Raw genomic sequence first — 23783 nt, 5'->3', positions numbered from 1 at the left:
CATCCGTGTCTGTGGTGGAAGGTGTTTTCTACAGGGTTTTGTAGATGGGATGTAGTTTATGTCAGAACTGACTTTTCAGGGTTTTGTAGATGGGATGTAGTTTATGTCAGATTGACTTTTCGTAGAAGGTGTGTTTGTCGAAATATGGTGTGACATCCGAAAATCTGTCTTCTCAGGAAAATGTCTACAGAGTCTAAACAGTTCTGTTTTGATCTACCACGCCCACTACACTGTCTGAAGGTACGCCCAGTACTGACTGTCTGTAGGTAACCAGTACTGACTGTCTGAAGGTAACCCAGTAAGACGTCTGAAGGTAACCCAGTACTGACTGTCTGAAGGTCACAGTACTGACTGAAGGTAACCCAGTACTGACTGTCTGAAGGTACCCAGTACTGACTGTCTGAAGGTACCAGTACTGACTGTTGAGAGGTAACCCAGTACTGACTGTCTGAAGGTAACCCAGTACTGACTGTCTGAAGGTAACCCAGTACTGACTGTCTGAAGTAACCAGTACTGATGAGGTAACCATACTGACTTTGAAGGTACCCAGTACTGACTGTCTGAAGTACCCAGACCCAAGGGTTCTACTAAACTAACATATGGAATTGTTTGAAGATGGTCATACCAAGAATCATTTAGCTTTTTGATTTAGTCACAAAAACAATGTATCAAAAGGAAGTTTGTTTTAACGTGTCTGTCCTTTATCTGAGAGGTATAAGAACGATCAGGATTTTATTTTCATATTTGTACCCATATTTAACAAAAAAAATAAACGGCACTAAACTACTTACACATAATTCCATTCATGTTTTTAACCGGTACGAGGCGACCTTCAAATCAAATCAAATTGTATATGTCACATGAGCCGAATACCGTGAAATGTTTACGTACACGTCCAGAGAGGTTTGTGGGCGTCCTAGATCAAAACATGTCCTTCGTAGGCCTAACCGTTTCCGACGCTCATTTTTTTTTCTCAATTAATATTTATTTTTTTAAACTCATAATGACATTAAAACAACATCACAAAATATACAGGTAATTATATACAAAAACAAATCAATGTCCCAGAAAGATTCTACAACAAATGTTTACTGACTGTTGGTCCTCTTCCCGGGCCGTCCGTCACCCAGTGGGACAACATCCAGGTTGACCTGTAAACAGTGATCTGATGATCTCATATCGGTGGATTCAGTGGGAACTCCATGTCATCCTCTATGTCCAGCTCTTGGTCTGTATCATCTGAAATGTCTGACTCTATTTGTCCTTGTGATAGAGGCGACGTGGAACACTGCAACCGACTGTGAGTGTGGCTCATCTCTGTAGCCCTACATCTCTGGTCCCGGCCCGGGCTGAGGCTCACACCGGACTCCGGTCCCTCCTCGCAGTTTCTCCCGGTGCTCTCGTCCTCCAGATCTGTCTTACTGCCGGTAGGGTTCTCCTGGGGGAAATAACAACAACGGTGACCAATCAGCCACAACGAACATTTCACATTGGGTACGCCATTGGCATTGTACATGAATTTTACGCACAAGCTACTCAAGCACGAAATCTATAATAAATTTCATTTTTTTTTAGCTTGAAATTAGATATAAATAGCCTTTACTCTATTCATAAATGACAACTTTAATCGAAAAGTACATGAATAAACCCAGTCCTAATGTATCCATACCTGCTTCAGTCGCCTCCACTTGGCTCTTCGATTTTGGAACCACGTCTTCACCTGGAAAACAATGTCAACGAGAAATGTTTTAAAATGTCAGGCTACTAGAGAATCTAGTGTCAGATCAATTACCTAAGACTCTAAGCCTATGTGGAAATCAGTTGAACCAAAAAATTTAATTGATGATACGGATGAAACGGATAAAAGCCAACTGATTTACCGAAGGTAATCTGACATGAATTTTCAGACTGGACGTGGAGCCTAATAAAACGTACTGCTGACCTGTCGTTCACTCAGTTGCAACATTTTCGCCAGTCGTTTTCGTTCTGGGGTGAAAGGTATTTCTGTGTCTCAAACTTCTTCTCCAACTCTATCGTCTGGTCGTTGGAGAATCGGACCTGTCCCCTTTTCTCTTGTGCAGTGGACGCTGAATGAACGGGCTCCATAGAAGTTGTTTACCTTTGAAGACAAAAAATCACAAAAAAATAACGATTTCATATTTTAAAAACATGTTTATACAAACGGGGCAGAATTATGTGCTTAATTGTACACCTTTAAATTAGCCCCCAGGGAAAGTGCAAATAAATCAAAATTGTTTTCGTTAACTTGATTCGTTTCTCCTCCAGCAGAGGCTAAATGTTTCTATGCAAATATTACTGCTATTGTAATCTTTCTTGTCCGTTTTTGCAGGCATCCGTTTCACCTCCGTTTTTAAGGAAGGCCGTGAGATGAAACTTGAAGCTGAGTGGAGAGGGTAAAACTATGGCAAAATATCCGTCCGGTGTTTCCTGTTGCTTTACCAGTTTCTCTCATTACTAACGACCTTTCCGTCAACATACTGCAAGTGATGCTATTTAAAATCGAAATATGTTTTAATCAGCTTATCTCATTTAACTATAACCATAACCCATAAGAATATAATAATAATCATAAAATTAAACTTAAAAATCCAAAATATATAATATATATAACAATAACCACATCATACATATCTTCCAAAAGGCAAGAAATAAATAATCGCTTTTTAAAAGGTTTAATGATTCATTATACCCCAAAAATATTTTGGTTTGTGGACAATGATCAAACCCAGATTTTTCTTAAAGGCATGAATTGAATTATTTAATAAATGAAATAAATTGGATAAAATAGTGAAATTCAAATAAATTCAAAGTCACCCGAAATATTTTAAATTGCGTCAGTCAGTGCATAGGCCTATTTCATGTTTGCAGTTTGATTATTTTAGCAACCATAAAGTCACAATTCACCACAAAGGAAATGAACAATATAAGACAAACGGATCGCTATCAGAAGTCGAGTGTTTCCTGAAGTGTCTGTATGAGGATGTCGATAAAATAATCAGCATCATGCACGACTCCCGGGGAAGAGGCTGCTCGAGCCGCCAGGAAAACATTCAACAGCTTCTGAAAGCAGATTTACTCCTATCGGGAGCTCAAGACTTCCTGTATGAACGGAAAGGGTCAGGCTTGCGATTGCTGAACAGAGAGGCAGTTCACCCCAGGGCGACACTTTCATGCTGAAATAACAAGTGATTTAGAGGATGTTTTAGTCGCAGGATGCATCAGATGTTTGAAACAATAACGGATTTTGCACACAAAAAAAACTCAAGGTTGTTGATTTAAGTGGCCCAAACACTTTAACAATTAGCAAATTAAACAGATTACTTAATGTATTTAGGCAAATGATGTATAGGAAAATTATGCCTGAAGTAAATCAARTATGTTCAAGCATGATACAATGCTTATACATTTTTACCTCTAAAACATACTACCACTTTAGGATGGAAACCTGCAGCACGCAGGGAATGAGAATCTAGTTTCAAAATCAAGTACAAGCACAAACGTTTAATCTCCTTTCGCCTACACATTGTACACAGGTTATTACAGATGCATAGTAGTTGTCAACATTAAAGTATCTTAACGAATTTCAGCAGAAAAATCCTCCAAACAAGTAAGAGATTAGATTGATATGAGGTGAACTCACCAAGCGGATCGTGCCTGATCAGAGCATGAGTATAGTCCCCCATAGTGCGGTGGAATGGATACAGTGAATTAGCGAAAGCCCCCGAGGCATACGTGGCTGTCAGCGCGGCGTGGTGAGAGAACGCAGGGTGGATCGGTGTCGGTTCATAGATGGGGGTCCGGTACGGAGAGACCAAACTGGTGAAGGATGAATTCGGTGACGGTAGATTTGGCGTGGAGACCACCGCTGAAGACTGGGCCAGGGTCTCATTTCTCCCCAGGATGTCTTCTATGTAGAAAGGAGTCGGGTGGACGGGCTGGATAGGGGTCGGCGCGTAAAGAGGAACACCCATGGCTGAAGGCGCACTGTGTTGGTACTGCATGATCACCTTGCGTAATGAATAATATCTCTATCCAACTATATTATCTTCTGCTGTCAAAGGAAGAAGTGTAGGAAACCTATAGGCGCCTGCCTCTCTCTCTCTCCATGAGTAGCTGAGGTTTGTTGGCTGGTGAGTGTGACCCCAGTTAAAGCTACTTCATATCTCAGCATTAGAGGGAGGAGATAACGGAGCAGGCCACTTCCTGCAGGTACACACACACACTGCGATTGGTCCCCTCGGCAAAAACACTTTATCGTTCAATAGTATCCAATCATTAGGCTATCCTTTATCTTACCTTTAAGCGCCTATGTTCATTAATTAAATAGGCCTTTACATGTTATCTGTGTGTTGGTTAAAGATGGTATGAACATCTCCTGACGTGTGGCACATGTAATAAGACATTTCCTTATAAGTGATTCAATAGGCACGTGGTTTTCCAGATTAAATAGACCATTCATGTGGTTTTCCATGTGCGTAAAACGTAGAAAAAAAAATCTCTAATCTGTACAAAGTGAATTATAATGGAGGTATTGCCTGAATCATTCGGATAGGATATCTGGAGCACATTGTCACAGACTATTACTACATATTTAAACGGCAACAACAGATTGTAAAATACAATTGTGTCTGTGACAGGTGATTAACTCATGATTTGGATGATTGAAATGATACTGAGGGTGATTCCTGTATCAGTGAGCCAATAGAGACACTATAACAGTGTTGTGTGTTGTGGCCTATTATGAATGTTAGTGGTTTTAAATAGCTAACCGAGTAGGCCTCTATCGGATTATTCCCGCATCGTTTCCTCTTCTCTGTTAAACAGTAATGAATACATTCCGTTATAAACTTCTCTAATGTGTCAGTTTGATCGGCTCAATAATAAGTCATCTGTGCTCTCTCCAGTTTAAAACAGAGCATATGACTACGAGCAGGCCCTAGCCTATATTTTGAACATTTTGTGTAATATTTCGCAGCTATTTGGGTGTGTATTCTATATTCAATTTTGTAACTCGGCTCTTTTCAGCTCTTTTAACAGTTATTTTTTGTCTTGATGCAAAATTGTGCCGCAAAAGCTGAAATCCCATTGACAATAGTTCCACTGATTAGCCGATTCGATTCTTCTACAAGCGAGTCACTCCGATAGAGGAAACTTTCTAACGTTGTAATTTAGATAAAAGAGACCCAAAGAATAAACACTGACATGAGAGAAGCTGAGACATATCGCCTCACATGAAAGTCAAATCACTAGATGGCTAATATTTGGACTTTGACAATCATTGCAGTGAATTGATCGGAGTGGCGTCGGACTCCTGTTCCGACAACAGCTGATAATTTACAGAGAGCAGGGTGGGCGGTTATCGCTGTCTAATGTGGTCCAGCGGCAGGGACGTTGTTGGCGCCACATGTCCGGTTTTAGAGACGTTTTGAATTGAATGGAGTCAATTAATAGAAAAGGTTTTAATAACATAAATTATCATCAAACACACAACTGTCTCTATTTTAAATATGTGGTATTTTATTAAAGCTAATCCCATGAATATCCATAGGCCGTCTAGGCTATTTTATCCAGTCAATTGTGAGAGAAAGTAAAATGGTGTAGTCATAGGCTTTAGGACTATAATCTGTAGTGGCACAGTTGGATATTCGTTTTCAACAAATGATACAAAGTGAGTCTTCAACGGTGTTATCACCTGATAGGTTTATGGTGTTAAAATGAAGGACTCAGTATGATGATTAGTCTGCCTACATGTAGTTACAGTTTATCCGCCCCCAGTTTACCAAGTAACAGCATAGATTTTGGACAACAATTAAAATGCMTATGGTTTGCGACCTGCTTTATGCTGCCTAGTGGTTAGAGCGTTGGACTAGTAACCGAAAGGTTGCTAGATTGAATCCCCGAGTTGACAAGGTAAAAATCTGTCATTTTGCCCCTTGAACAAGGCAGTTAACCCACTGTTCCCCTGTAGGCCGTTATTGTAAATAAGACTTTTTTCTTAACTGACTAGCCTAGTTAAATAAAGGTTAAACAAAGGTTAGATAAAAAACACATAGGGTGGCCTATCATGGTTTCACTTGTCCCCATTGAGTGCTGCCCGCCTGTGTGATTTATGGACCACCTAAACAGAAGGAGCAACATTGCTGCCATCTACAGGAAGATAGATATATAGGAGCAGACTAGTTTTTTATTTCTGAAGAGTAAAAACTGTGCATCTCTTATTGAATGACAACAACAAACAAGTCATGTTCCCACTCCTACTAGGAGTAGTACTGTTGACCAATCACCGACGAAAGGGGCGTAGACTTCGGGTCCCGAATTTTTACAAAATGTCACGTGAACAAACAGCCGAGAAAAGCCCGCCTAAATTCAAAACAAACAAAAAACAGTTATTTTCTGGGTTAAAAATGGGCTGATATGGTGGCCGTGACAGGGATTTTAGAAAAGGCCCCCCATCTTGGTGATGTAGAGAAATGTATGCCGTTATAAAAGCACATTTCCTGCAATTCAACACATTTTTTTTGCCATGCTAATGAGAGAAAAAGTTGAAGTTTTAAAACTGATCTCTCCTTTAAACTTCTCTCTCCTTCAAGGAGTCAATTTGGCGCTAGCACAAAAATCCAACCTGAGCACCAATTACGTGAACAAGAAGCTCAACATATTAAATATTTTCCAGTATTTGAGAATAATAATACATTTAATTTGTATAGCGCTTTATATTACAGTTATCTAAAATTTAACTTGTCCTCTGCAATATCGTAAAGCGTTGAAATCATGACATTACGTACTTTCGAGGAAAATAGGGAGGTTTCTATTAAAGTCATACCCAGACTTTTAGAAGAGATTGCTTGACGATTAGCTTAGCAACCGCTGATAACGGGAACGTGATTGGTCGATATTCTGCTYGGCGGAGCGTTATGTGTTCCTCTATTCATTTCCTGCTGGGATTCTTATCTCCTCCTTTTCTATATGACTCAGCCAACCAAAATCTCTCCAGGGAGAGCGGCTGAAAGCGGATGTTTCCACATCAAAACAAAACCGTGAAATAACACATATGGAATCATGTCGTAACCAAAAAAAAGTGTCAAAATATAATAATCAAAATATACTTTATATTTGAGATTCTTCAAAGTAGCCTGCCTTGATGACAGCTTTGCACACTCTTGGCATTCTCTCAACCAGCTTCATGAGGTAGTCACCTGAAATGAATTTCAATTAACAGTGTGCCTTCTTAAAAGTTAATTTGTGGAATTTCTTTCCTTCTTAATGCGTTTGAGACAATCAGTTGTGTTGTGACAAGGTAGGGTTGGTATACAGAAGTTAGCCCTATTTGGTAAAAGACCAAGTCAATATTATGGCAAGAACAGCTCAAATAAACAAAGACAAAAATAGGATCATGCTTATAAGACATGAAGGTCCGTCAATCAGGAAATTTCAAGAACTTTTAAAGTTTCTTCAAGTGCAGTCACAAAAACAATAAAGCGCTTTGATGAAACTGGCTCTCATGAGAACCGCTACAGGAAAGGAAGACCCAGAGTTACCTCTGCTGCAGAGGATAAGATCATTAGAGATTAACTGCACCTCAGATTGCAGCCCAAATAAATGCTTCACAGAGTTCAAGTAACAGACACAACATCAACTGTTCAGAGGAGACTGTGTGAATCAGGCCTTTGTGGTCGAATTGCTGCAAAGAAACCACTACTAAAGGACACCAACAAGAAGAAGAGACCAAGAAACACGAGCAATGGACATTAGACCGGTGGAAATCTGTCCTTTGGTCTGATGAGTTCAAATTTGTGATTTTTGTTCCAACTGCAGTGTCTTTGTGAGACACAGGTAGGTGAACGGATGATCTCCGCATGTGTGGTTCCCACCGTGAAGCATGGAGGAGTGGTGTGATGGTGCTTCGCTGGTGACACCGAGGAGGCCATATTGTAGAGGCTGTTTATACAGAAATTTGGTATAAACCCATATGAACTGTATCTATAATAAAAAATAATCAAATCTAATTTTATCTCCCGGGTGGCGCAGTGGTCTAGAGCACTGCATCGCAGTGCTATGCTGCGCCACCAGAGTCTGGGTTCGCGCCCAGGCTCTGTCGCAGCCGCCGCGACCGGAGGTCCGTGGGGCGACGCACAATTGGCTTAGCGTCGTCCGGGTTAGGGAGGTTTGGCCGGTAGGGATATCCTTGTCTCATCGCGCTCCAGCACTCCTGTGGCGGGCCGGGCGCAGTGCGCGCTAAACGAGGGGGGAGTGCACAGTGTTCCTCGACACATTGGTGCGGCTGGCTTCCGGGTTGGAGGCGCGCTGTGTTAAGAAGCAGTGCGGCTTGGTTGGGTTGTGCTTCGGAGGACGCATGACTTTCGACCTTCGTCTCTCCCGAGCCCGTACGGGAGTTGTAGCGATGAGACAAGATAGTAATTACTAGCGATTGGATACCACGAAAATTGGGAGAAAAAGGGGATAAAATTTATTAAAATAAATAAATAATAAAAAAATCTAATTTTATTGGTCACATTACATATTTAGCAGATGTTATAGGATGTAGCGAAATGCTTGTGTTTCTAGCTCCAACAGTGCAGCAGTATCTAACAATTCACAACAATACACACACATCTAAAAGAATGGAATTAAGGAATATATAAATATTAGGATGAGCAATGTCGGAGTGGCATTGACTAAAATACAGTAGAATAGAATACAGTATATACATATGAGATGAGTAAAATAGATATGTAAACATTAATAACGTGACTAGTAATCCATTATTGAAGTGACCAGTGTCATGTACAGTTGAAGTTGGAAGTTAACATACACCTTAGCCAAATACATTTAAACTCAGTTTGTCACAATTCCTGACATTTAATCCAAGTAAAAATTCCCTGTCTTAGGTCAGTTAGGATCACCACTTTATTTTAAGAATGTGAAATGTCAGAATAATAGTAGAGAGAATGATTTATTTTGGCTTTTATTTCTTTCATCACATTCCCAGAGGGTCAGAAGTTTACATACACTCAATTAGTATTTGGTAGCATTGCCTTTAAATTTTTTAACTTTGGTCAAACGTTTTAGGTAGCCTTCACAAGCTTCTCACAATAAGTTGGGTGAATTATTCCATTCCTCCTGACAGAGCTGGTGTAACTGAGTCAGGTTTGTAGGCCTCCTTGCTCACACACACTTTTTCAGTTCTGCCCAAAAATGTTCTATGGGATTGAGGTCAGGGCTTTGGATGGCCACTCCAATACCTTGACTTTGTTGTCCTTAAGCCATTTTGCCACAACTTTGGAAGTATGCTTGGGCATTGTCCATTTGGAAGACCCATTTGCAACCAAGCTTTAACTTCCTGACTGATATCTTGAGATGTTGCTTCAGTATATCCACATCATTTTACTGCCTCATGATGCCATCTATTTTGTGAAGTGTACCAGTCCCTCTTGCAGCAAAGCACACCCACAACATGATGCTGCCACCCCCGTGCTTCACGGTTGGGATGGTGTTCTTCGGCTTGCAAGCCTCCCCCTTTTCTCCCTAACATAACGAGGTCATTAGGCCAAACTGTTCTATTTTGTTCATCAGCCAGAGGACATTTCTCCAAAAAGTATGATCATTTTCCCCATGTGCAAAGCGTAGCTGGCTTTTTTATGGCTGTTTTGGAGCAGTGGCTTCTTCCTTGCTGAGCGGCCTTTCAGGTTATGTTGATATAGGACTCGTTCTACTGTGGATATAGATACTTTTGTACCTGTTTCCTGCAGCATCTTCACAAGGTCCTTTGCTGTTGTTCTGGGATTGATTTGCACTTTTCACACCAAAGTACGTTCATCTCTAGGAGACAGAACAGTCTTCTTCCTGAGCGGTATGACGGCTGCGTGGTCCCATGGTGTTTATACTTGCGTACTATTGTTTGTACAGATGACGGGTACCTTCAGGCATTTGGAAATTGCTTCCAAGATGAACCAGACTTGTGGAGGTCTACAATAATTTTTCTGAGGTCTTGGCTGATTTCTTTTCGATTTTCCATGATGTCAAGCAAGAGAGGCACTGAGATTGAAGGTAGGCCTTGAAATACATCCACAGGTACACCTCCAATTGACTCAAATGACGTCAATTAGCCTATCTGAAGCATCTAAAGCCATAACATCATTTTCTGTAATTTTCCAAGCTGTTTAAAGGCACAGTCAACTTAATGTATGTAAACTTCTGACCCACTGGAATTGTGATACAGTGAATTATAAGTGAAAATTCTGTCTGTAAGCAATTGTTGGAAATTGTCATGCACGAAGTAGATGTCCTAACCGACTTGCCAAAACTATAGTTTGTTAACAAGACATTTGTGGAGTGGTTGAAAAACGAGTTTTAATGACTCCAACCTAAGTCTATGTAAACTTCCGACTTCAACTGTACATAGGGCAGCAGCCTCTAAGGTGCAGGGTTGAGTAACCGGGTGGTAGGCGGCTAGTGATGGCTCTTTAACAGTCTGACGGCCTTGAGATAAAAGCTGTTTTTCAGTCTCTCGGTCCCAGCTTGATGATCTTTTTGGCCTTCCTGTGAGATCGGGTGGTGTAGGGGTCCTGGAGGGCAGGTAGTTTGCCCCCTGTGATGCGTTGTGCAGACGGCACCACACTCTGGAGAGCCCTGCGGTTGCGGGTGGTGCAGTTGCCGTACTAAGTGGTGATACAGCCCGACAGGATGCTCTCAGTTGTGCATCTGTAAAAGTGAGGGTCTTAGGGGCCAAGACTCATTTCTTCAGCCTCCTGAGGTTGAAGAGGCGCTGTCGCGCCTTCTTCACCACACTGTCTGTGTGGGTGGACCATTTCAGATTGTCAAGTTCCTCTTGAAGCTTTTCACCTTCTCCACTGCGGTCCAATCGATGTGGATAGGGGCGTGCTCCCTCTGCTGTCTCCTGAAGTCCACGATCAGCTCCTTAATTTTGTTGATGTTGAGGGAGAGGTCATTTTCCTGGCACCACTCCGCCAAGGCCCTCAGCTTCTCCCTGTAGGCTGTCTCGTTATTGTTGGTAATCAAGCCCACTACTGTTGTGTTGGGTCATGGGTGAGCTATAGTCAATGAACAGCATTCTTACATAGGTATTCCTCTTGTCCAGATGGAATAGGGCAGTGTACATGGTCTGTGGATCTATTGGGGCGGTAAGCAAACTGAAGTGGGTCTAAGGTGTCAGGTAAGGTAGAGGTGATATGATCCTTAACGAGCCTCTCAAAGCACTTCATGATGACAGAAGTGAGGCACACTTTTACTGACAGTATTTTATGTCGTCTATAATTCCATCACACAATTTCTGATGGATCACATGCCTTACTTTTATTTTCCTGCCCAAGTAAAATCAGGACTTGTGACAACTCCGAAAAACTGTTGTAGGGACTCTGCTCAAGCTCTTTTTACCAACCAACAAACAACACACAAAGGCTTAAAACAACTTAGCCTAAAAATCCCCATAGGATAAATTCAAGTTTAGACAATTAAATTGGTATCCCTCTGTGCCTATCAGTTATTAGAGATAGCATTTTAGGACTTTGCATGATTTCTAGCCTGGAAAGCCGCTAGTGTCCGCTATTTACCTATTTACCTGACGTGAAGATCCGTCAAAAGATATGTAAATAGCGCCCACTAGCGGCTATACAGGCTACATGATTCTTTACACATTTGCAATTACCCAACACTAGTTTTGACAAACCAAAAGGCCTAAAATGTAATGACAAATACTGTAATATCAAACTTGTTTCAACGGCACGAAGACAGTCAAATGTAGTATAACATTTTATACTGCTTTTGATTCGTTGTGCTGCTTTAAATGATCCCCCCCAAGAAATGTTGCAAATATATGTTTCCGCCCCCTAACACAGGCTTGCGGTTGGCTCATTTTAGTTCCGCCCTGGTCTGAAGTGACAGCTGAGTTAGCGCAATGTATCGCTCTTTGAGAAACGTCCAGCGATTTAACGGCCAACTCCAGGCGTTAAAGAGGAACCTAGCCAACACAAAGCACAGTCCTGCAGCAGGAGTCATCTTCACATCCTCCAGAATGGTACGTTTGGTCTTTTCGGAGATTGGAGTCAGTTGTTAGCCCATCGCAGGCCCGCAAATGACCTTATTAGTTAGCCAAGCTAACTGGCTAGTTAGCGGTATTAGCTAAAATGAATGAATAGTTAGCCATCTTGCTATCTAGCGTTACACGGATGTAGTAATGCTGTTTTTTTTAGGACAATAGGACAACCGCAGATAGTCTTTCAAACAAGAAACAAGTATTCACAGCAATATTCTGGTAGCAAGCAAGCTAGCTTGTCAGGTGGCTAATGTTATCTTGTCAAGCTAGCAGAAGGTCAAAGTCAGTTTACAACTATCTGCTAGCTAGCAAGCTTGCTACTGGGCTAACTTTCACTGCATAACTTACTTGCCAAGTTCACACGGAGTTCACATCAAATTGTATTTGTCACATGCGCCGAKTACAGCAGGTGTAGACTTTACCGTGGAATGCTTATTTACGAGCCCTTTCCCAACAATACAGAGTGCAAACGTAAGAAAAATGTCCTAAATTAAAAAAAGCAAATAGTTAACGTTACTCAATAAAATAGCAATAACGAGGCTATACAAGGAGTAACTTAGCGAGTCAGTGTGCAGAGGGGTACGAGGTAGTTTGTGAAAGTAGGTAACGTTAGGGGTAAAAGTAGCCCCTAGGAATCCGAGAGTCCTCTCTCGTCTCTAACATGTAGGCTCACTTTTGGTGAACAGTCACAACTCAGACTGTTGAATTTCAACATACAAGGAGGCAGCCGCTACTTTTCCTGTGGTCCAGCAAAAATGAAGGCAGTAATATACATTATAATACAAATTTTTAAACATTAAAATATAATTTACAACAGATTTCACAATACATTGTGTGCCCTCCGGCCACTACTCTACTACAACATAATCCAGGTGTGTGTTGTGTGTGTGTGTGACTCTCTAAAGTCTTCACTGTTCAATAATGTGTATTTTTTAAATCTGTTTCTTAAATCAGAATTTACAGCTTTTGTTAGTTACTTGATGTGGAATAGAGTTCCATGTAGTCATGGGTCTATGTAGTACTGTGTGCCTCCCATAGTCTGGACTTGGGGACTGTGATGATTCATTCAAAACAACCATAAACATATTAGAGTTTATGCTTATCCATAGGCTTATGAGGCCAAGCCGAAAGGAAAAACCTGAATTAAAAAGACGATTGTGCCGTTATACACATATTACCAAGTGCAGAAAAACATAAAACAAAACGGATTTAAGATGTCTTTGGTACATAATTGGTATAGCCTATACTCCAATTAAACAAACTCGAGCAATCGCCTTTGAGTATGAACTTTACTCATGCATGGTGGATGGACTGGTTACCCTATGTGTAACATTTTAACTTTAGTCCGTCCCCTCGCCCCGACCCGGGCGAGAACCAGGGACCCTCTGCACACATCAACAACAGTCACCCACGAAGCATCGTTACCCATCACTCCACAAAAGCCGCGGCCCTTGCAGAGCAAGGGGAACCACTATTTCAAGGTCTCAGCGAGTGGCGTCACCGATTGAAAGGTTATTAGCGCGACCACCGCTAACTAGCTAGCCATTTCACATCCGTTACATATATTAAATAGTGTAATAAATCTATTTTAAACTGTAGATGTTCCAAAGGCGCGCATCGGCGGCCTGTATGTTGGAGGCCTGGAGATGCTAAACATGTTATTTAACGATAAATTACTGTTAGACCGGCGTACTTTTGCTGCCATCATTTCATGACCGCCACAGCCCTAGAGGTTCATTAAAAAACGGTCCGCTCTCAACTCCGTGGAGGAGTCGAGGTACCAACACTACCGCTGGCACAGAGCACTGTGGAAATGGCTGCGTAATTATGTGTTTACCTATACATAACTCCTCGCTAATTGTATCTGAACACCTGATAGGTCAGCCTGAGAAACAGCCGTTTTGTTGTTCAGTCTTGGAAGAGGTTAGCTTTCAAATGTCAACAAAGCAAGTCAATAGCTAGCTAGCTACTTTTTTTTTTAGATTATTCCTCTCTAACCATGTAGCTAGTGTAACAGTATAACTTTATGGAATCCCCTCGCCCCGACCCGGGCGCAAACCAGGGATCCTCTGCACACATCAACAACAGTCACCCACGAAGCATCGTTACCCATCGCTCCACAAAAGCCACGGCCCTTGCAGAGCAAGGGGAACCACTACTTCTAGGTTTCAGAGCAAGTGACGTAACCGACTGAAAGGCTGCTAGCTCCCCTCACGCCACCGCTAACTAGCTACCATTTCACATCCGTTACAGCCGTCAAGTAACCATGTAGCTAGCCGCCGCCAAGTAACCGCGTAGCTATCCGCCGCCAAGTAACCGCGTAGCTATCCGCCGCCAAGTAACCGCGTAGCTAGCCGCGCCAAGTAACGCGTAGCTAGCCCCGTCAGTAACCGCGTAGCTAGCCGCCGTCAAGTAACCGCGTAGCTAGCCGCCGTCAAGTAACCGCGTAGCTAGCCGCCGTCAAGTAACCGCGTAGCTAGCCGCCGAAGTACCCGCGTAGCTAGCCGCCGCCAAGTAACCGCGTAGCTAGCCGCCCGTCAAGTAACCGCGTAGCTAGCCGCCGTCAAGTAACCGCGCAGCTAGCCGCCGCCAAGTAACCGCGCAGCTAGCCGCCGCCAAGTAACCGCGCAGCTAGCCGCCGCCAAGTAACCGCGCAGCTAGCCGCCGCCAAGTAACCGCGTAGCTAGCCGCCGTCAAGTAACCGCGTAGGTATCCGCCGCCAAGTAACCGCGTAGCTAGCCGCCGTCAAGTAACCGCGTAGCTAGCCGCCCCGTCAAAGTAACCGCGCAGCTACCGCCGCCTAAAGCAACCGCGCAGCTGCCGCCGCCAAGTAACCGCGCAGCTAGCCGCCGCCAAGTAACCGCGCAGCTAGCCGCCGCCAAGTAACCGCGCAGCTAGCCGCCGCCAAGTAACCGCGCAGCTAGCCGCCGCCAAGTAACCGCGCAGCTAGCCGCCGCCCAAGTAACCGCGGCAGCTAGCCGCCGCCAAGTAACCGCGCAGCTAGCCGCCGTCAAGTAACCGCGCAGCTAGCCGCCGCCAAGTAACCGCGCAGCTAGCCGCCGTCAAGTAACCGCGTAGCTATCCGCCGTCAAGTAACCGCGTAGCTAGCCGCCGCCAAGTAACGCGCAGCTAGCCGCCGTCAAGTAACCGCGCAGCTAGCCGCCGTCAAGTAACCGGCGATGCTATCCGCCGCCAAGTAACCCGCAGCTAGCCGCCGTCAAGTAACCGCGCAGCTATCCGCCGCCAAGTAACCGGCAGCTAGCCGCCGTCAAGTAACCCGATGCTATCCGCCGCCAAGTAACCGCGCAGCTAGCCGCCGCAAGTAACCGCGCAGCTATCCGCCGCCAAGTAACCGCGCAGCTACGCCGCCGTCAAGTAACCGCGCAGCTAGCCCGCGTAAGTAACCGCGCAGCTAGCCGCCGTCAAGTAACCGCGCAGCTAGCCGCCGTCAAGTAACCGCGCAGCTAGCCGCCGTCAAGTAACCGCGTAGCTATCCGCCGCCAAGTAACCGCGTAGCTATCCGCCGCCAAGTAACCGCGTAGCTAGCCGCAGTCAAGTAACCGCGCAGCTAGCCGCCGTCAAGTAACCGCGCAGCTAGCCGCCGTCAAGTAACCGCGCAGCTAGCCGCCGTCAAGTAACCGCGCAGCTGCCGCCTCAAGTAACCGCGCAGCTAGCCGCCGTCAAGTAACCGCGCAGCTAGCCGCCGTCAAGTACCCGCGCAGCTAGCCGCCGTCAATTAACCGCGCAGCTAGCCGCCGCCAAGTAACCGCGCAGCTAGCCGCCGTCAAGTAACCGCGATGCTATCCGCCGCAAGTAACCGCGCAGCTATCCGCCGCCAAGTAACCGCGCAGCTATCCCGCGCCAAGTAACCGCGCAGCTGGCCGCCGCCAAGTAACGCGCAGCTACGCCGCCAAGTAACCGCGCAGCTAGCCGCCGCCAAGTAACCCTGACTAACTTCCCTTTTCATCTTTGCTATTTGACTGTGTCCATGTTGTTGTTCAGTCTTCAGAGTACAGAATTGAGGCAGACACCTTTGGAGAGCTGAAGGTGCCAGTTGACAAGTATTATGGGGCTCAGACTGTCAGGTCCACCATGAACTTCAAGATCGGAGGACCGTCGGAGAGAATGCCAGTAAGTTCAGACTAAATGTTACTTCATCTGTCAAGTTGTAGCTTGCCCTGAGACATGGCTGTGGGTTCCTGTGGCTGTAGGTCACCAGTCCCACCATGTCTCAGGGAATCATTGTAGCTAGCTCTCGCTACAAATTGGACACACATCCTTGCAACATTTCCTGTCCTATTTTCCCAGATTCAGATCAGACTAAAGGTTACTTCCTGTATCCAGTGCATCCCTGTGTAACAGTAAACTCATCGTAGCTCCACACGTCCTCACTACTGCTTTCTGTCCCAACAGATCCAGGTGATCAAAGCCTTTGGCATTCTGAAGAGGGCTGCTGCGGAGGTCAACAAGGACTACGGACTGGACCCGAAGCTGGCTGATGCCATCGTGCAGGCTGCTGATGAGGTGCCTAGTACAGGGTGAACAGCGACACCACTACAGGAGCGAGAGAGGGTTGCATGACTGTCAGCGTTGTGAGTTCACAGAGTAGACAGGTCAGCCTGGGTACCTGTCTACTACTAACATTAGGCTACACTGCTGTAGAGAATAGCTATAGCTTTTGATACGGTACTGAGCAAAAAGCAGAGCACTTACACCTCGCTACCTAGCCTGGTGCCAGGCCTGTTTGTGTTGTTGGCAAGACGGCACAAACAGATCTGGGATCAAGCTATTCGCTAGCTACATTAGACCTGCTAGTTACATTTAGCCATGGTGCCCTTATTCTACTGATTAATGCCTTGGTACTGCTCAGGTGGTACTTGGTACCGGCCTTGGCCTTGGTACTGGTCTTGGCCTTGGTACTGGCCTTGGTACCGGCCTTGGTACCGGTCTTGGCCTTGGTACTGGCCTTGGTACCGGCCTTGGTACCGGTCTTGGCCTTGGTACTGCTCAGGTGGTACTTGGTACTGGTCTTGGTACCGGTCTTGGTACCGGTCTTGATACTGGTCTTGGTACAATACTGAACAATGTAATTACCTAAATGTAACATTATAGCCAGTGTTAGCCTCGTCCCAGATGGTCCCAAACATGGCGCCGCAATGACAATAGGAGTTAGAGACGGCGCAAACAGATGTTGGACCAGACTAAGGCATGTTGACCTCTCTGGTCTGGTGTCCATGTTCCTTGGACCAGACTAAGGCATGTTGACCTCTCTGGTCTGATGTCCGTGTTCCTTGGARCAGACTAAGGCATGTTGACCTCTCTGGTCTGATGTCCATGTTCCTTGGACCAGACTAAGGCATGTTCACCTCTCTGTTCTGATGTACATGTTCCTTTACCAGGTGGCAGCTGGTAAGCTGGATGACCACTTCCCTCTAGTGGTGTGGCAGACCGGGTCAGGAACTCAGTCCAACATGAACGTCAACGAGGTGATCAGCAACAGGGCCATCGAGATCCTCGGAGGGAAGCTGGGGAGCAAGGACCCTGTTCACCCCAACGACCACGTCAACAAAAGCCAGGTAGGCTAACCATTCAGAAACACTTTCTCATTTCATACAAAATGTTGAAGAAGGAAATAACCTCTCTGGTATCATTGGGACGCTAGCCCACCTCGACAACAGCCAGTGAAATTGCAGGGCTCCAAATTCAAACAACAGAATTCCCATAATTAAAATTCCTCAAGCATACAAGTATTATTCACCATTTTAAAGATAAACTTCTTGTTAATCCAGCCACAGTGTCCGATTTCAAAAAGGCTTTACGGCGAAAGCACACCATGCGATTATGTTAGGACAGCGCCTAGCCACAAAACACCATACAGACAATTTCCAGCCAAGGAGAGGACTCACAAAAGTCAGAAAGAGCGATTAAATTAATCACTTACCTTTGAAAACTCCCAGGACTCCATGTTACACAATAAATGTTAGTTTTGTTCGATAATGTCCCTCTTTATGTCCAAAAACCTCKGTTTTGTTGGTGCGTTTAGTTCAGAAATCCAAAGGCACAATGCGCGCTCTCAACACCCAGACGTAAAGTAAAAAAAGTACAATAAAAGTTTGTAGAAACATGTCAAACGATGTTTAAAATCAATCCTCAGGTTTTTGTCATAAATAATCAGTAATATTTCAACCGGACAAAAGCTTCGTCAATAGAAAAGGAGAAACAAGAAAGGCATGCTCCCGATCACGCGCACGAATCGCTGGAAAATTTCACTGTCCTCTCATTGAAAGGGTGTATCTCCCTCATTTTTCAGAGTAAAGCCTGAAACAATGCCTAAAGACTGGCCACATGTAGAGGAAGACACAGAGCTCGTGAACTGGGTCTAAGTCTTTGTATGGTGGATAGGCTTTCAATGAAAAACAGCCTTTCAAAATAATAGCACTTCCTGGTTGGATTTTCCTCAGGTTTTGCCTGCCATATCAGTTCTGTTATACTCACAGACATTATTTTAACAGTTTTGAACTTTAGGAGTTTTCTATTCCAAATCTACCAATTATATGCATATCCTATCTTCTGGCCTGAGTAGAAAGCAGTTTAATTTGGGCACGCTTTTCATCAAAATTTCGAATGCTGCCCCACCCTCGTGAAGATGAGCTTTTTTCACCCAGATAGAAGAGCTAGTGACAGTGTTTTATTTGGACCCTCAGAAGGGTAACAGACTGCATCGTTTGCCCTCAGAAGGTAACAGACTGCATCGTTTGCCCTCAGAAGGTAACAGACTGCATCGTTTGCCTCAGAAGGGAACAGACTGCATCGTTTGCCTCAGAAGGGTAACAGACTGCATCGTTTGCCCTCAGAAGGGTAACAGACTGCATCGTTTGCCCTCAGAAGGGTAACAGACTGCAGCGTTTGCCCTCAGAAGGGTACAGACTGCATCGTTTGCCCTCAGAAAGGGTGACAGACGGCAGCGTTTGCAGATACTTGTCTTATTATTTATGGGCATCTTAAAAGCTCAGGCAAAGAGTTTTATATATTAATCTGTATTAATGTAAATAGTTTGGTCTTGCAGAGTATTTGAATGGACCTGTAGTTGACGCCACCTTTTGTCTTGCAGAGCTCCAACGATACGTTCCCACAGCCATGCACATCGCAGCAGCCCAAAGAGGTCCACGAGGTTCTGCTGCCCGGTCTACAACACCTCCACGACCCCTGCACGCCAAGCTGTGGAGTTTAAAGACATCATCAAGATCGGACGCACACACAAACCACAGGACGCACTGTACCGTTGCTCTGCGGACAGGTACAGTCACACACAGGACTGTACCGTTGTCTCTGGGACAGGTACAGTACACACACAGGACTGTACCGTTGTCTCTGGACAGGTACAGTACACACACAGGACGCTGTACCGTTGTCCTGGGACAGCGTAAGTACACACCACAGGACGCTGTACCGTTTGTCTCTGGACAGGTAAGTACACACACAGGACGCTGTACGGTTGTCTCTGGGACAGGTACAGTAACACCACACAACGCTGTACCGCTTGTCTCTGGGACAGTAAGTACACATCACAGGAGCTGTACCGTTGTCTCTGGGACAGTACAGTACACCACAGGACCTGTACCGTTGTCTTCTGGGACAGATACAGTACACACACAAGACCTGCTACGTTGTCTCTGGGACAGATACAGTACAAACACAAGACCCTGTACCGTTGTCTCTGGGACAGATTACAGTACACACAACAAGGACCTGTACCGTTGTCTCTGGGACAGGTACCAGTACACACAACAGGACGCTGTACCGTTGTCTCTGGGACAGGGTACAGTACACACACAGGACGCTGTACCCTTGTCTCTGGGACAGGTACAGTTACACACACAGGACGCTGTAGCGTTGTCTCTGGACAGGTACAGTACACACACAGGACCTGGTACCGTTGTCTCTGGGACAGACAGTACACACACAGGACGCTGTACCGTTGTCTCTTGGGACAGTACAGGTACACACACAGGACGCCTGTACCGTTGTCTCTGGGACAGGTACAGTACACACACCAGGACCCTGTACCGTTGTCTCTGGACAGAATGACAGTATCACCACAAGACCTGTACTTGTCTCGGCGACAGTACATAACACACAAGGACCCTGTACCGTTGTCTCTGGGACAGTTACAGTACACACACAGACCCTGACCCGTTGTTCTGGCGACAGTACACACAGCCTCTTTCTCTGGGACAGGGTACAGTACACACACGCCCAGAAATATACCATGGCCAGAGAGAAGCAGCTTCTCCTCGTACAAACATATTAGTTCACCACAACATGGCCATGGATTGTCTAAATAATATTAGTCATTCTACCAGGTAAGGCAATGGATTTTATTGTAGTAATATTTTGAGAATGTATTTTTGAAAGCCTTTCACAGCTACCGCAGCGTTGTCATAGCAATTATCCCTCATTAGCCCATTCCAAAACTAACAACGCAGACATACATCTGTTCATTACACATAAATATAGCCTATTGCCTTTCTGCAGCTATAACCAGCAGACGTTGTCATGTAGCATTATCGGCCTCATTTAGCCTTTCCAGCTACCAGAGACGGTTTCATTGAGCATTATCGTCTCATTAAGCCTTCCCAGCGTACAAGCAGCGGTTTCATTATCATTATGCGCTATTACTTTCAGTAGCCAGAACGGTTTGTCATTAGCATTATAGCCTTTCAGCTACCAGAAGAGGTAGTCATTAGCATTATCGCCTCATTAGCCTTTCAGCACCAGCAGACGGTCGTCATTAGCATCTAATCGCTCATTAGCCTTTCAGCTACCAGCAGACGGTTGTCATTAGCATTATCACCTTTCCAGCAGGACGGTTGTCATTAGATTATCGCCTCATAAAAAACTAAGCCTTTCCACTACCAAGCGAGACGGTTTGTCGTTAGCATGCTAACGGCTACACAAAGTGGTAGACATGCATACCACACACACCGACAGACGGGCAATTCCCTTGCCGCTTGCCCTATTGAGAAAAGCTGCAGGAATACGAAAACTGTTGATGTTTGAGTGTAAACTTGGACAAATTTTATTAATTTCCAAAGCATTTAACACTTGGTTTTTCCAAACAGTGAGACCACATTTTTTGATAGAAGAAAAGAAAGTTACAAAAAAAAATAATTTACCGACCCGTTTTTTCGTTGTTTATTGAAAAAGCGCAGATGTTTGCGGTGTCCTGTACCGTGCCAACCTAGTAACATACACATTCTGCTAGATGTACAAACTATCGCTAATGAGACGTTTTAAAATGTATTTCTACCAGCGACTAACTGTCCTGTTTCTCTTGCGTTTTACAGGAGTTTTCGGTGGGTAGTGCAGGGCAGTAAAGTAGCAGGTATTGTGCGAGTGGAACGCGCATGCCCAGAATATATGAAGCTGCAGGGGAGAGGTACTGCCGGGTGGGGCACAGGCCTCAAACACGCGCAGATCCTCCTGAAGAAAGTAGCAGCTACTGTCGCGTCTCTCCACAGGTACAGGAGGGTACACACAGCAACAACACACACACACACACACACCACACACCCACCACACACACACACAACACACACACCCACACACTAACACACACACACACACACCACCCATTTCATAATGCGTTTATCATAGTCATGATCTGGGTCCAATGTTTTCCACTACTGGGGTCCCCCAGGCTCTGACACTAGGTCCTTTTGTTCTACTGGGTGTCTCGAGTCTGACCTGGTCTTGGTTCACTGGCCCAGGGCTCTGCACTAGTCCTCTTTCTCACTACTGGTGTTCCCCAGGGCTCTGCACTACGTCCTCTTTGTCTCCTACTAGCTGGTTCCTCAGGCTCTGCACTAGGTCCTCTTTGTTTCACTACTGGTTCCCTCAAGGGCTCTGCGACTAGGTCCTCTTTGTCTCACTACTGGTGTCCCTCAGGCTCTCCTGCACTAGGTCCTGGGGGCTTGTCTCACTACTGGTGTCCCCAGCGGTCTGCGCATAGGTCCCTCTGTCTACTACTGTTGTTCACCAGCTCCTAGCGTCTCGTCACACTGTTCAGGGCTAGTCCTCTTTAGTTTCTCACTACTGGGTCCTCCCCAGGCGGATCTGCACATAGGTCCTTTATGTACTCACATACTGGGTGTCCCCAGGCTCCTGTGCTAGGTCCTTTTAGATGTTTCACTACTGTTGTCCCCCGGACTCTGTACTAGCATCTCTCCTGTTTCTTCTGTACACAAGTCACGTTTCTGTCAGAGTTTTGCATTGTTGTGTTTATGCTAACACGTTACCCTCAGATGTTATCAATGAGTCAGACATTACATCACGCACCTTGAATTTTTCTATTTTATGCGAAGACCTGTCTAACATGAAGTCATATTCCATGTCTCAGGTCTTGCTTTCTGTGACGGCTCCCAAACAAATTTGGGCTCTGGCGGCCCACGTTGCTCTGTGAGCTGAGCGGAGCGTTGAACCTAGGTGGCGGTCAGTATGTGAAGATCGCGCAACGATATTCCGTTCCGCGGGGTCCGGCCCGTCTGGCTGGAGAGACTCTCTCTGCTGAGATAACGAGCCTGAGTAGCAGCATATGCTGGTGAGGTCTCTGGGTCTGGTTCTACCGTTGTTGTCAAGCATACGACGATAGTAGTTCACTGTAAAAATCAAATTGTATTGGTTATGGTACAACGTGTTTAACAGATGTTGATTGCGTTACGTACACGTGTCGCAGGCAGATGTACTGCGGTGTAGGCGAAATGCTTGTGGTTTCTAGCTCGACAATGCATTTGGCAATATCTAACAATGTAAATCTAGACAATTCACAACATTACCCAATACACACACATCTAAGTGAGACATGAATTAAGAATATATAAAAATTTGGTATGACCAATGTCATAGCGCATGGACAAGATACAGTAGAAATAGTGGTAGAACACCAGTATATAATATGAGATGATAATACATAGACTAAGAATACAGTAGAATAGAAACAGTAGATAGTCACTATGAGATGATTAATGCATAAGACATGATACAGTAGAATAGATACAGTATATACATATGAGATGAGTAAGTACATAGCAAACTAAGATTACAGTAGAATAGGATAGAACTACAGTATATACATATAGATGAGTAATACAATAGACTAAGATACGTAGAATAGGATAATAGAATACAGTATATACATATGAGATGAAGTAATAACATAGACTAAGATAGCAGTAGATAGATAGGAATACAGAATACAGAAGAGTGAGACATAGTTACATGCTATGGGTGGTAGAAAAGATGAGTAATGCAGGATATGTAGACATGTTTAAGGAGACATTATTAAAGTAGGCAAAGGAGTCAAGGAGATTCTCTGACAAGAGGTGAACGTATTTGACATGCGCGTAGATGGATCGTACCCAAGGTTTATTGTGTTCCTTATATCTGTCCCAGTGTCCGCATTAGCTAATGGCACAGAGCTGATACCCCCACATAATCCCAGCTACAGAACCCCACCTAACTGTTATGGCTGCTTCTGAACTAAGCATGGCGGGTCAGCTCCCTGGATGGGAGACGCAGGTGCTGCTGGAAGTGGTTGGTTGGAGGCAGTAGGAGGCACTCTTTCTCTGGTCGAAACAAAAGATCAATGCCCCAGGGCAGTGATTGGGGAGGTCACTGCTCTGTGTAGAGTGCCGGTCCTTTCGGATGACGG

The 23783-nt window shown here is 44.8% G+C and overlaps 2 protein-coding genes across 2 annotated transcripts; one reads left to right on the top strand and one right to left on the bottom strand.

Annotated features, from left to right (window-relative positions):
- Positions 1-994: 994 nt before the first annotated feature.
- Positions 995-4159, bottom strand: hhex (hematopoietically expressed homeobox). Its single transcript, XM_024144800.2, is given in 6 exon segments — positions 995-1438; positions 1670-1720; positions 1943-1992; positions 1995-2066; positions 2069-2119; positions 3662-4159. Coding segments are annotated over 6 exon segments (849 nt in total). The 5' UTR covers positions 4023-4159; the 3' UTR covers positions 995-1174.
- A 7723-nt stretch (positions 4160-11882) lies between these two features.
- Positions 11883-19846, top strand: fh (fumarate hydratase). The gene is made up of 7 exons (XM_024144801.2): positions 11883-12055; positions 16076-16204; positions 16487-16597; positions 17473-17649; positions 19185-19333; positions 19465-19473; positions 19823-19846. The coding sequence occupies exons 1-5, from the start codon at positions 11936-11938 to the stop codon at positions 19302-19304; spliced, it is 657 nt and encodes a 218-aa protein (XP_024000569.2). The 5' UTR covers positions 11883-11935; the 3' UTR covers positions 19305-19333; positions 19465-19473; positions 19823-19846.
- Positions 19847-23783: the final 3937 nt, after the last annotated feature.

Source organism: Salvelinus sp. IW2-2015, unplaced genomic scaffold, assembly GCF_002910315.2.
Source record: "Salvelinus sp. IW2-2015 unplaced genomic scaffold, ASM291031v2 Un_scaffold5974, whole genome shotgun sequence".
NCBI lineage: Eukaryota > Metazoa > Chordata > Actinopteri > Salmoniformes > Salmonidae > Salvelinus > Salvelinus sp. IW2-2015.
The sequence above is the reverse complement of the archived record's forward strand: the minus strand, read 5'-3'. Positions and strand labels throughout refer to the sequence as shown.

Excerpts from the sequence above, each read along its gene's own strand:
- fh (XM_024144801.2), top strand. The coding sequence starts at position 11,936 with ATGTATCGCTCTTTGAGAAACGTCCAGCGATTTAACGGCCAACTCCAG. Across the intron at positions 12,056-16,075 it reads TCTTCACATCCTCCAGAATG|TCTTCAGAGTACAGAATTGA; the intron begins GTACGTTTGGTC and ends GTTGTTGTTCAG. Across the intron at positions 16,598-17,472 it reads TCGTGCAGGCTGCTGATGAG|GTGGCAGCTGGTAAGCTGGA; the intron begins GTGCCTAGTACA and ends TTCCTTTACCAG.